Raw genomic sequence first — 14,282 nt, forward strand, 5'->3', positions numbered from 1 at the left:
GTCCTAGGCTGATACTGCCATGCTCTCCTGGGCTTCCTTCTCCTCCAGGATATTCCTTCTACTGACCAAACTGGGATGTCACCTAGCTTGGGTATGAAGCCAGGTGAGAATCTGCAAAGAGCTTCTGAGCAGTAAAAGAGGAGGGAGTGCATTATAAATGTGGTGAGGAAAATGTCAGAACAACATACTGTTTTTCAGCCCCTCGAAGCAGAACAGAGAGCAAATATATCTCATCTTGTTGGAAGAACTAATAATTTGCTTTTTGGCATATTATTTCTTGGCAGATCATGAGAGATCATTGCTGTACCTACCACAACCAAAAACACCTCTGCTGCTTTCATTTCTAACCAGAAAGACTTCCAGGTAACATGTAAGAAACGAACAAAACCAAGCAAACAAGAATAAACCAAACCACCAGACTTTTAATTGAAACAGGGGTCAGCACTTATACAAACAGTCTCATCTATGAATTACTTCTGTGACCAAAGCAGAAGAGGAAAAGGCTAACACAAAAGATAACGTTTGAAGCTGATGGATCAAAGACTCGAGCATCAGAAAGACTGGGCACTGATGTGCTGCCACTGCTTGGTCACATTCATTCATTCATTCTTCTTAAAAATTGGTTTTGTCTGAGCTTTTTGTAAAGTAGTAAACTCAAAGACACTTGCCATGCTTGGGGCAGTAGTGCCCATCCAATGGGGAAGATGCTCTCCTCTGTTGGGATGAGATGAGAGATTTCAAGGACAGACAGTTTTACAGATACAAATGCTGTCCTTTAACAAATCACTGCACAGCAATTCTGACAAAAAAATTGATCAGCATCTGAAACACAGCGTGTACTTGATGGACAGATAGGTCTGCACAGGCCATGTACACTGGGAACCATAGAGCAGGTACAATTCTAATGGTCCTCTCAATTGTTGAACCAGTGCCGTTAATTATTTCTCATCATTTGAAAGGGAACTTAAAACAACTGCTGCAGAAATCTGTAGATAATAAAAGAAATAGAAGAAAGCTAACAAGAAAGACAGTCAGTTCTGCAGAAGAATCTGGGTTGCTGGCCTTCCTGAGAAGATGGCATTTCAGTGTATTCGTTTATAGGCAGAAGAACACTGGACCTTCTTTCATTTCAAAAGTCTGTACTTCAGAAGACAACAGGTTTGAGGAAGTGTTTAGGATGACAAGGACTCTTCAATAGAGTATGATCACAGAATCACAGAATGGTGAAGGTTGGAAGGGACCTTAAAGATCATCAGGTTTCAACCTCCCTGCTATGAGCAGGGACACCTCCCACCAGACCAGCCTGCATAAGCCTCATCCAGCCTGCCCCTGAATACCTACAGGGAGGGGCCATCTACAACCTCCCTGGGCAACCTGTTCCAGTGCCTTCCTGCCCTCATGGTGAAGAATTTCTTCCTGATGTCTAACCTAACTCTCCCCTCTTTCAATTTCAGTGACCTCCTAGTCTGCAGTGACAAAGTAGCACGATCCCTCTGTGTGTTCCATTAATAAGATTTAAAACACTGTGTGATTCAGGAACAACAGGAAGAACATCAGGGGCATCTATTATGATCCTCTGCTTTCCAACAGGTCATTTTTGTGAAAGAAGGGAAACTCTGCACTCAGAAACCATGGCAATGGGTGTAAATTGGAGCATAGGAGGTTCAAGGTGAATATCCGAAAAAATTTTTTTACTGTAAGAGTGACAGAGCACTGGAACAGACTGCCCAGGGAGGTTGTGGAGTCTCCCTCACTGGAGACATTCAAAACCCACTTGGATGAGTTCCTGTGTGATGTACTCTAGGTGACCCTGCTCTGGCAGGGGGGTTGGACTAGATGATCTCTCGAGGTCCCTTCCAGCCCCTAAGATTCTATGATTCTATGATTCTATGATTCAATGTCCTGTCTCAGTTAATGGAACTTCATGTGCCAATGCAGAAGGAAAACCAAACCTGTTCTTACAGATGAGAAAGCACTTACAGAAGCATAAAGAATAAGGCACTTAAACATTTTCTGTTAACTATTCTTCCCGAGCATCTGCTTTTGAAGGTTGCTCCTCTTCCAATTTCAGTTTGTTTTCTGCTGTAATTCCCAGAATTGCTTCAATATCTTGAATTGCCATCTGCAACAGATTCAAGGAATACAAGTTATTTAATAGGCATTATAATGAAATCCAGCAGCCAAAATGCACAGCTGGTCATGCTTGCCTTGAGAAGGCAACTAGTGTTACACGGGACATGATGCACCAATTAAATTTACTATTACTTTGGGGACAGTTGGGGGAATTATTAGTGAACATGTACAAATCTCAGGTAAATAAAAAACCCCAATTCGTTGCAATTTGTATTTCTAATTAACTACCAGGTGTTCTATTTCACACATGTAAATCATTGTTAACTCACTATGAAGAAGAGTTCCCTTTTCTGTTTTTCCTCAGTGGTTGCCTTTCACTTCTTCATATTGAAAAAAGGGGTGGTTTTTTTGTTTATTCTGGAACATGGTGAAATTTAATTATATATTCTCTAAAGGTGTCATTTCACACTCTGTTAGTCAGAGGAAAATACAGCCAGAGTTACCAGTGGAAAGAATCTGATAGAAATGGTGTGACTTAAGATACTAATCTGTAGCAGAGTGCTCCCCTTCACAAAACACTTACAGGCAGGATCTTAGAAACTTTTCATAAAGGTAAAGGTGATGCAGTTTAGCAAAAGAATTCCCTCCGGAAAGTTGAGCTATTCTTTGGAATCAAAAAAGCACCATTGTAATGAGTCCTCATTCCAGGGCACGGGGTTGGATTCATTAGTGCTTTCCTGTCTCCCTTTGCCAGAAGGGTGGGCACAAAGGAGTTTCTGAGGAAAGGTGGGAGCTCCAGGGGGAACATTCCCAGTGTGACAAGCCCTGGCCCCACCCAAGGGCATCCTCTGGCACTCGGGGATGGGCACAGAGGGCAGGCTCAGAGAGGAGAGAAAATGGGGAACAAAATTGACTTGTGAAATTGATGATGGGGGGAAGATGTGAATTAATGGATTAGGTACTGCCTGCTTGAAAGGAACCAGCCTTCACAGTCTGAGGAGCTATTATAAACTGAGAAGTTTGTTTCTAATTGAAGATTCCTACCTTGATGGTGTCCCTTGAAAACAAAAGGCAATTGTGGCAGAATTGTCTGAGGCAGTGCCAAGAACTCCTCTGCTCTTACAAAGGACAATCAGGAGCACTACATGACACATCATTTCACACTAAAGTATGTCTCTTTTCAACAGAAGTTTCCAACTTGAATTTAACTAACAGGTTCACTGGGAGATTTACTAGATTGACCTAGACACTGTAAAATACATACTGCTAACAAGAAAAAAGGAATGGTTTAACACTTGTTTATGATTCAGCATGAGGTATCTTCAGCCCTTGTACAGAAATTAACCAGGATCGTTAGTTAATTAACACCTCACCTTAAAATTGGTCTCGCCTTGCATATTAGGTGCTGATATTTCTTGATGGATGATGAAGAGATTGCGAGCAAAGGTCATGAGGACCCCCTGGAGATCCTCTCCGATTGTTCTGTTAATGATATCGAAACAAATGAGTTTACCAATGATTCCCTTCACATGCTTAGAAACAATCACCGTCTCACTTGTGCCTGTCTGCTGCTGGAATTTAATGAGTATTTTCAATCTCACAAGGTGGCAATCTTCAGGGAGATATGAAAGATGAGGCTCCATTTTAGCTTGTCAACAGAAAGGATTTGTGCAATAAATAATTTTTATTAATCAACTTAGCAGAAGAAAGAAGGGAGGTTTCTGCTACTCCAAGTAAAAGGCTACTGTTGAGTTAGGACTGAGACAGCAGAACACTCTGAACAGACAGATTAGTTCAGAAGAGCTCTGGGTTCTGCCCACAGTTTGTGAAAGACACCTAAAAGACATTTCAGCAGTATCAGCATTTCTCAGATTCCTGTAGCTCTTGGGGTTCTGGTTTCTCAGAGGTAGATACAGACTCTCAATACATATAGAACAGGATTATTATGCTGACAAAGCACATGCCTCATTTCCTGACTGGAACTGCCAACAGATCTCCAATGTAGGAAAACAGATGACAATTCACATCAACGTTTTAGGTGTTTCAGTGATATTTTTTTATATATATAAGCTCAAACTGTTACATCCTTGAATGTATTTCCAAATTAAGATAATGAAATTGCATTGAAAATCTGATGGAAGACAAATCTGGGATCACCCCTCTATGGACTATTCCTGTCTTAGCCTCACAGAAAACCAACCCAAGAGAAGACAGCTTTCTGTACTGTACTTCTGCACCTTCTGGAGAGGTGCAAAAGAACCAGAGCAGGACTCCAAGCTAAGGTCAGGGAAGGAAAGAGCTCACCTTTCAACATCTCTGGGCTGTTAGGAAAATTTAGTGGCTTATGGAACACTTTCAGGTCACTTTTAAAATGGCTCCTGTAGATATTTTTTACAAGTTCTTGATTAGTGATTTTCTTTCAGATTTCTCCTGCAGCTCCATGAGGTCCAGTGCCCACATGGTGACTGAAGGGGATACAATGTAGGGATATTTAAGCTTTCAACCAACCTGACTCACTTCTGTGCTGCCCACAGCCTCACCCACAAGGAGCTCAAAACAGGCTGGAAGAATCACAGCCCCAGATGCAATCTTTAGGATTCATTTAGCCCATTCCCTGTGCTAGGGAAGGATCAATGCTACTTACATCATCCTGACAGAGGTTTGTCTCATCTGTTACTAAACAGTCAATGACAACCACACCAAACAATCTAATTAGGGCTTCCTTTACTATCAGAAATTTTTCTTATGCTAAACATGAACCTTCCTTGCTGCAAGTTAAGTTCATTTATTCTTGTCCTACTACCAAAGACATGGAAATCAGATTTTTTCTTCCTGCAGAGGCTTTTTATGTGCTTGAAGATTGTCAGCTGGTCTCACTTCTGCCTCCTCCCCTGTAAATTGTGCTTTCTAGAACTCTGAACACTTTCATGGCCTCCCTCTGAGGAGAAGGGAAGGATCACTTCACTTCCCATGTCTCCCACATTACATTGTTCACCTTTTGCCAGCAGATCATGGCATCCTGACTTGCAGGGAATTTGTAACCACTGCAACTCACAGATCCTTTTCTGCAAAGCTAGTGATTCCTCACATTCCTTACTGCTGCCTGCATGTAATTCCTTGCACCTGGTTCCAACTGAATGTAATTCAGTTTTTCATATTGTTTCTTCAGTTTGTTGAGATCATTCTGAATTCCATTCCTGCCCTCCAAAATACCTGCCATCATGTTCAGCACTCAAGGAAGCTGTTTCCTTACCCAGGTCATTAATACAACAGCTCCAGTATCAAAGGACTGCAGAACAGCCTGAGAACAGCCTTTTTTCAGCCCCTCACTCATTAGTTCCTATTTGGCAGTGAAGTTCATGTAAATTCTCTCTGAGGAGAGCTTTACAATCAGGGTATGGCAGATTCTGCATTTAAGAACTTCTTACATGCAGACTTCTTAGGACAAGCTGGTATGTTTAAAGAATGACTGAACTGTCAGATCATGTTTCCTGACACTGCTCACTTTGTGAAGAACAACATAAAAAAGGCTTTTCTAAACTTCATCCTCTGCAGCATGTGCAGGGCCCCTGTGCTGTCTGTGCTCTCCCAGCAAGATGGGCAGTGCCAGTGACTCCAGCTCTTGGGAAGCCCGGGGCAGGAGGGCTGCAGGAAGGTTTTGATCTAACCAGATCCCTGAACTTTCCTGTTTTTTAATTACTAAAATGCTTAAAGCCTCTCTGAAACTTTTCAAAAGGACAATCTTACAAGATACTTCTCTTAGGAGCCAGTGACAGTCAGTGAATGTGTGGTGGTGAGATGGCTCCTCTCCTTCCTGACCTCTCTCAGAGGCCAGGCCAACACATGTGGAGGTGTCTGCTCTTTGGATCCAGAGTGTTCCCAGCTCTTGACCAGACTCTGGGACTGACACTGGATACTTACATCATTCCCAATCTGTATCGCTTCTGATCTTCATACAATATAAAAACTGTTCCCTGTTTTTCCTGTTAAATAAAAAGACAAAGTTGCTTTAATTATTCAGTCCCTCCCCAGCTATTCTGGAGCCCCTTTAGATTCTGGAAGGCTGCTAATAAATGTATATAAAATGAGTGCAAGATGCAGGGACAGTGAGTACGTCAACATATCCAAGAAAGGCTGGTTTTGAGTTGTGAGCAATGGTTGATTCTTCACATTATTGCTCTAACTTCTTGTAGAGAATACAATGCATTAACTTAATGTAAACAGCACACACAGGCCAGAGTCTATTTAACAGCAAATGTTTTTGTTCCAAAGCAGTAAGAGATGGTCATAAGTATCTTAGAAATTATCTCCCAACACAGTTATTTTTATCATGAGACAGGTTAACCCCTACAAGCCTTACACATGCCTAAATTAAAAGACAGTCAAAGTACGCTCAGGTTTTCATGTCCTTCAGGTTTATCCTTCACTTGGGTATACACTGGGCAGGAGCTTTCATCAGCCTTCTGCTCTGCTTCACCACGGGCCTGATACTCGTGACAGTTTGGTCAGTAGCGAAACGTGGTTTGGTTTTTAGATGTACTATGGGACAGTTGCCATGTGTCACTGTGAGAGGTCTCAGGAGCAGGTGCCATCCCTGGGGAAAGGTTCATAAAACTCTGCATTTCCCAGGGGAGCCCAGTGGACCAGGATCTGAAATCTCCATCTGCTGTTCTGTCTCCTGAAACATCTTCTACACTCTTTCACATAATTCTTCTACAATTCAGATTATATCATTATTAAATATTGTTGTTATTATTATTAAATATTATTTTAAATTGCATCATGAAAACAATTTAAAATAAAACCAATTTTGATTTATACCAAGTCCTCTTCAGCAACCCTGTTGAGCAACACCTTGCTGTGCTGTTAACACAACACTGAAATGTTATCTTATGCTGAGAAGAACACTTAAACTTTACATGGTTCTAAGTGGCTTCATCATATTAGAACTTACAAACAAGAACTATGCAGAGTGGGCATAACATCTTCTCATCTTTCCTGTTCATACCTGGAGGTCAAATCCAACACCACGAGCTTTACACCTCTGCAGGAGGACATTGTAGTAGATGACTGAAAGGCTGGAGTGCCTCAGCTGGCTGCTTGCTACTGCACACCTGCTGCTTGTTGGAGAAGTCTAGAGAAAACAACAGCAGATCCTTTATTTTCAGACCAGTTTACATCAGAAACCAAAAATTTACTATTTAAATGCCAGATCCTCAGGGAACTCACATAAGTGGGGAGCAAGACTCCATTTCCCTGCAGCAAAATTAAACTCTCACCTCACACTTTATCTAAAACCTTGATGATCAGGCCAACAGAATAACTCTTTAGGAACCACATTTTGATATTTTTCACAGCTTCCCTGGTAACTGAGCCCTGTGCAGTTGTTCTAAGTGGATCCTCTGAATCCAACCTACCCTGTGGAAAAATGTATGTTGTACTAGAGTCAGTTCTCCTCAGCCACAGAAATTCCAAAGCAAGTTACCTGTTGTTTTTGCCAGAGAATAAAAGGTTGTAAATAATTTTTCTAAAGCTAAATTTTATCTGGCTTTCTCCAAGACTGAGCATTCTGCTTGTATTAGAGGGCAAAATTTTTCCAGCAAGTCTTGGAGGAGATGAGGCCCACTGACCCCAAGGAGCTGCACAAATAAACATGGAGTTCCTCCTATGGTTAAAAAGCAGCACAACACTTGAGTTTAAACTCTTCTCAGTGCTTAGGACAGAAGAACAGAGATGGTGCATTGAATAGAACTGAACAGGGATGTTCTCCTAAACCAAGGCTTTCCTGTGATGTTATTTTTAACTCTGGGCTGTTCCCTCAGAGTGTGGATACTCCACGTTGATGCATATAATTTACAGTCTTTTTTTCTAAAATGGTATCTGTTTTGACATTGACTCATTTAAGTTGACTTTGCTGGAATCCTTACATAATACATCTCTGCCTGAAAATTAATCATGTTTATAATATTCTGAGAATTAATAACACCCATTGCTCAAGTCATTAACTTAAAAAAGGAGCTTCCAAAATCTGTTTTCTGCAGTAGGGGACCACAAATAAATGAATGCTTGATAAAATAATCCAAGTAGCAGTTTAACAAGCGTAAACTTGAGTGTGGCTGCAATAACACAGAACTATTGTTTAAGGGTTGGCATCAGGTTGATGAGGTGCTTATTTCAGCTACAAAGCATGCATACACAGGCATAATGAACTGCAGGATGAATTATTAATGTCTTGCTTATTTAGCCTCATCTGTCTAGAAGATAATGTATCCTAACTATAATGAGTGATTGGTTTTGTACATAATTACAGTAGCAGCAGTATCTAGGAAATTTGTTCTTTCAAAGAAGGATTTCTAAAAATAAAATCATCACACAAACTCAGTTGCTGCTCCATTTTATCAAAATCAAACCTACCAGGGTTGAGAATATATAATAAATTAAAAGGGACAGAATCATTATTAACATCATAATTTTACACAAAGTGTTTTACTTAATCATTCATTACTGATCATGTGCTGTAAAAGCATTTGTCTCCTGGTTTGTTTGTTTCTTCTTCTAAAGAGATTTTCTCAAGACAGTGCATTTTTGTATTTAACTCTTCAGGAGATAAAACCCTCAGAAATAAAGAAAGAAGAAAAATAAGTGATATAGTGACAATTTATGTTAATTCTGACAGCATTTTAATTTAAAAAAAGTTACTACTTGATTACTTTTAATTTCTAAAATTTGTACTACTGGGACTAATCATATCTTAATTCACTTCTCTCCAACTAAAAGTGGTTTCTTGACAAGAACAAGAGCTCAATCAAGAGCTCATTAACCTCTAAATTATAGCTCCATGACATTTTTGGAATGGTGCTACGTTCCTCTTCCATGTATGAAAAGAAAGGAGTTGTGAATCTTCTGTCAAAATGTTCAGAATAGCACCTGTTTCACCTCCCTGTGTGTACATACCCATGCCTCTTATTCTCTGGCCTTTCTGAAGGCTCTTCCTTCCTGGTTTAGGGGGACAGGGCTCAAGGTTCAGAGCCATAGTAAATCCTTCACCAGGATTGATCCAATTTAACAAATCAGCATAATAAACACAAGGTGTGTGAACTGTGCTTCTGTGCCAGTGTGTTTATGAGGGTGTCAAAGCCACACACAAACACTCTCCTCTCTAAAACCCATCCCTGGGCACTATCATGGACAGAATCCTCAGAGTTTTCAGAAATGTGTTTTCTTCCCTGTTCAAAAGACATTGTCCATAATTAACACTTGAATAATTAATACTGAGCAGTTAGATGGATGCAGAACTGAATGACAGTTCTGAAAAGCAAGATCTGGGTTTAACTCAAGTGACAGCCAGAAGAGATTTAGGTGTCCAGATCCTTCTGCAGATGTAGCCCTGACTGTTTTACCCCCTTTTGTGCATCAAAGTAGGGGTTAGAAATTCAGTGGTTCAATTTCTGATCCAAATCAGAGCTCATGGGCTGAAGGCTCAGATTTCTTCTTGGCTGCTTTTAAGTTACTCCTACAGCCAGGCCAGTGCTTTCATCTCCTTCCTTTTTCTTGCAACATTTAAGTTACTGCATTTTTTACAACTTTAAAACTACCTGACATATTTAGAAGTTAGTTACTACCACAAATCAATATTACTGATCACAAAGGATGGATAATTAGGTGCCCATAAGCATCCAGAACCTTTCCCTTAATTTCTAACATAATGCTATCCCCATTTACTTTATAAACCTTGTAAAATCTAAAAGTAGCAGTTTAAAATCTGAAAGGAGTAGTTTCAGCTCCTCTAGAGCAATGATCTAGGACAGATTTTAACTTCCTAGTATTTACCATAAATACTTTTATTTGCAAACAAATTACTGCTTACAGTCTTTGCCTCCCCATGCTGAACAGGTTGCCTTTGCCTTTGCTTTGAACCCGGAGATACTTCCAAGCGGCTGGAGTGACAATCCAGGTTTCCATCTGTCATGTACAACAGGAGCTGAGTCAAGGCCAGCTGGTCACTATAGCAGAGGTCAAGGTCTGTTGCCCACACCTCATCAAAACACAAACAGGTGAGTTAAAATTAAAAAAGAGAGAGAACAAGAAGGGTGCAAGTCAGCCATCATGTTAAGGAACATCTATACCTTTATTTTCGTGCATACCTTTAGTCTTCTTGTGCTGGTGCAGCATTATCAGTAAAAAACCACTTCCAAACAGGGACTTAAAACACACATTTTCAGAGAAAACCAAAGGGCTAAGGACAAAACAATGACCTGAACTACCCAGATTTGAGCAACAATTAGAAATAGGGAGAAGAGCTCAACAGCTGTACAGCCTGTATCACATTAAATAGGTAATTATCCAAATACTTAATATCACACCTGGAGTTTTCAGCTGAAGAATAATTAGTGTTAAATAAAGTCAGCCTTGAGTTACAGATGGGTATTTTGAGATAGAAAAAGGGAAGTTGCAGGAGACAAATCTAACCTGAGTAAAAAGAGCAGGGAAGTGTGCAATCTGTGTGTCAGGGTGTGTGCCAGCCATCACAGGGGCTGAGCAAAGCCTGCTCCCTGTGCAGTACCTGGCTTTATCAAGCAGGGGACACTTCAGCAGGCAGGGCACCCACAACTGGTGACATTATTCTGCTGCCACTCACTGTTGTGCCGTTTAGTGGTGCTAATTCAGATCTGTACTCACCAAACTTCACAGGAAATCAGGCAGGCAGGACAGCCCACCCCACCCACCTGCAGGTCACATAAAAGCCTCATGTAAACCTCAAGATTTCAAACCATTACAGCCCTTGGGAGTCAGGCAGGATTTGTGAGGCCTGTGCACACCGTGGATGAAGTACCATGGGTGGCTTCTGCAAGGCTTCTCTGCTCCAATAACCCCAGCACAGCTTTGCCCTGAGTTTTCCCCAGGTGAAAAAGGCTCACACCAGTGAGAAATGCAAACCCACCCACACATTTCTGCCCTGCAGTGGACCCCTTCAACACACATCCAGCAGTGAATGACTTGAATAAGCCTGTGAATGGTAAATGGTGCCATTATAAGGATATTAAGGGGTCAGGCAGCCAAGGCCTCTCAGTAAACTGGAGTTAATTTCTGAATGATATTCACATAGTAATGCCCTTTGTATAATGGGGAATAAATCACATCAGTAACAGTTGTTAATATCTAACTGCCAAGTATCTGTTGCTGTATTAAATATCCTATTTGTCAACTTAAACATTTCCTGCTGCATGGTATAAAATGCAAATTGGATGCTAATGGCTGGCTGCACGGAGTAGTAGGGGAATGCTCCCCAATTATCATGCTTAATTCTTATCAATAATTTATTCCTGATCATCACTTCTGCAAGAGAGGAAGGAACTTATTTCTCCAGTATGTACCAGCCTTCCTAGTGAGCTGAACAGTAGTTATAAACTAGAAAGCCTGCAGAAGGGTTGTTACCTTCCATAAATACTATCAACAAAACAGCAACAGCCCACAAGTCTTGAACCTTGTTTGACTTGGATTTTAGATTCTAAATTACAAAGAGTTGATAGAGCTACTTAAGAGGACAAGGGACTATTGAAAATCTTGGATATTCAAGGATATTCCCTAGCTCAGGCAAAAGGAACTGGTGATTTTCAATCCAGACCCTGATATTGCTCACAGGCTACCCCAGGGGCTGAGATGGAAGCACCACAGAAGGTAAGCAAAGACACCCCGGGTAGGCAGAAGGGCTGTGTTCTGGCAATGGGCAGAGGATGGGCTGAGCATTGAACAGCAGATGAAGCACTGAAACTGCAGCCTGGCAGCCAAGCAGCCATCAGCCCTCACAAATTTAGGACACCCTGGTAGAGAGTCAGACAAACTGCACCAGGCTTGGGATAGCACATGGGTTTTGCAAGAGTTCTCAACAAATCCCACATTCTCAGTAACTACAAGTAGATGCAAGTGACATTGTTTTAATTTCAGATGTAGATAAGAGATGCATTAATTACTTGTGTGATATATTTCACACCCTCTCAACAAAAACCCAGCAAGCCAACCTGGCTCTAAGGCCCTTCTGGCATGTTCCCAGTTGCTGCTCTGGGCAGGCACAGAGACACTCCTGGATCCCCACACCAGGGGTGGCTCCAGCCTCATCTGCCCAAGGAAGGGGCTGTAACAGGGAAGAAGAGAAAAAGCTTTTAGCAGAGCAAGTTCCACGCTGGAAATCATGAGACTGGCCAAATGCTATTTTGAGGAGTTCCTGTTTACTTTCAGAGTGCACCAATGAGTTGTTTTGGACATGGTTTCATCTTCCCAGACCAACTACCCTCATCCCACTGCCTACAGAATTAAGGGCTCAGACCAACAGGGTGGACTGATGGCCCCCCCACGTCATGAAGGAAAGTGTCCATCCTCTCCCTTGTCCTTTACTCTCTAACATTATATGCAAGGAGAACTCTAAACACCTCCTTCAGTCACAGTTACATTCTACATGGGTAAAGTGATTATATATTTTTTTTTCTTTTTTAAATACACAGTGTAGATGTCCACAGCTCTGAGCACAAGGGGGAGGAAGGGAAACATGGCTGGAAGCCACCTGTCCACCTCCTTCCATTCTGGGCCTGAGCCTGAGGCTGAACCACCTCTATTGCAAGTTAAAGCAGCCAAATGGCCGTGACTGTGTGCCAGCTGGGATCACCCCCAAGGAGTCTTTTCCTGGCTCAGGATTGTCAGAGAACACTATATTGTGGCCATGTCCCTTTCTGCCCTGGACGTGTCCCAGAACATCCCTAATGTGGGGAGAAAGAAAGAAAGATCAGATGGCATAAGATTCCAGCTTTATCCTAGCAGGGGATTCCCCTCTGCCATGGAAATCCATCAGTGTCCTTTAAATCCCCTTTATACTGCTACAGAAATGGGAAAGACAAAGGGCCTGGACAACGGGTCTAACTACATTTTCACGGATAATTTTTTCCCATTGCATCAGTTCAAATGCAGCCCAGATCAGTAGCACCTAGCTGACTGGATCCTTGGATGGAACAATTTCCAAGTTCCATTCCAGTTCCTGAAGGTCACAAGTGCTCTTAGCAAAATTATAGCAATTAATAACAGGCAACATTTCAGGAAGTTTTTGAGCAAGGAGGGAACTTCAGCAGGCTTGAGTCTGGCTGGTGAAGCTGTGTAAAGACAACAGCTCCACAGCTGCTTATAGTGCTCTGAATCTGGAAATCAGCAGTGGACACTGTGGGCTGGCTCCATCAGTCTGGAACCTGTCACCAGTTCTAGATCAATAAGGACATGGATGCAATTGTAGGTATTTATGATCATGGGTATCACATCCAGGTAGGATTGCAGGGCAAGTCATCATAACATAAGGAGCTTTAACTTGAGACTTTGGGACTTTCAAGACAATTATGTGTTCAGAAATTAAAGTGGAACAGAGTTCACTTGTGAAGTCTAGAAGTGATATTTGATTTTCAAACAAAAAATGAAAGTTCAAAGATAATCAGATTTGGGTTTTTATAATGACTTTAAAAAAAACCAGAGACAGTAGCTAAGATTTTAGATATTCTTAAAAGTGGTTTTGGATTGTCTTCAGAGTGGTTTTAGATTAAGCTAAGCAACAGATTAGGGCTTTCCAGAATTTCATCACTGGAAAAGAAAACAGAAATGCATCCTGCAAGACTTACTGGCTGTTTTGACCAAGGAGATATGATGAACTCTGGAATTGGTCCCTATCAGACAGCCTGACAAGAGCTGCCAGGAGATGCTCTCCTTCAGTTTAAGAGCCTGCACTTCATGGCAAAGACATCTCAAGTGAACAAAGTCAGAATTATACTGTAATTCTTTACAGCTGCCATAAAAATGCTTCAGCTTTGAAAGGTTAACTTGAGAAGGGAAAGAAACATAAATTCTTAAAGAGTTACTAAATTATAGCTTTTCTTTTCCAGTTTAATTGTTTTATCTGCATCTAGTATTGATGTCTGCATTACTGTAAAGAGCACACCTGCTATTTTTTTAAAAGTGGTTGAATGACACTTAAAATGTCAATTAGTAAAATAGTAATGCAAGTTGGGCCTTGAAAAGAGACCTTCTTTTATGACTAAAAATTCACAACTGATTTCCTTTCAGCAGCGATGACAAACTGGATCTTATCTGGCTGCCATCTCGTGGCAGCTGCTGGGATGGTCTGGCACAGGGCCTGGAAACTTCAATTTTAGGGCTCTACAACTGGCCCTAACCTCTGT

At 41.3% G+C, this 14,282-nt stretch overlaps 1 protein-coding gene across 1 annotated transcript in view; it reads right to left on the reverse strand.

Moving 5' to 3' along the window:
* Positions 1–1,903: 1,903 nt before the first annotated feature.
* Positions 1,904–14,282, reverse strand: part of IQCH (IQ motif containing H) — a 62,480-nt gene continuing 50,101 nt past the window's right edge. Inside the window, 5 exon segments of the mRNA XM_009995317.1 lie at positions 1,904–2,122; positions 3,447–3,555; positions 5,995–6,056; positions 7,082–7,207; positions 9,941–10,108. Of these exon segments, the coding sequence (XP_009993619.1) occupies positions 2,021–2,122; positions 3,447–3,555; positions 5,995–6,056; positions 7,082–7,207; positions 9,941–10,108 (567 nt within the window). The 3' untranslated portion in view covers positions 1,904–2,020.

The sequence above is a fragment of the Chaetura pelagica genome, unplaced genomic scaffold (assembly GCF_000747805.2).
Source record: "Chaetura pelagica isolate M959 unplaced genomic scaffold, ChaPel_1.0 scaffold453, whole genome shotgun sequence".
NCBI classification, from domain to species: Eukaryota; Metazoa; Chordata; class Aves; order Apodiformes; family Apodidae; genus Chaetura; species Chaetura pelagica.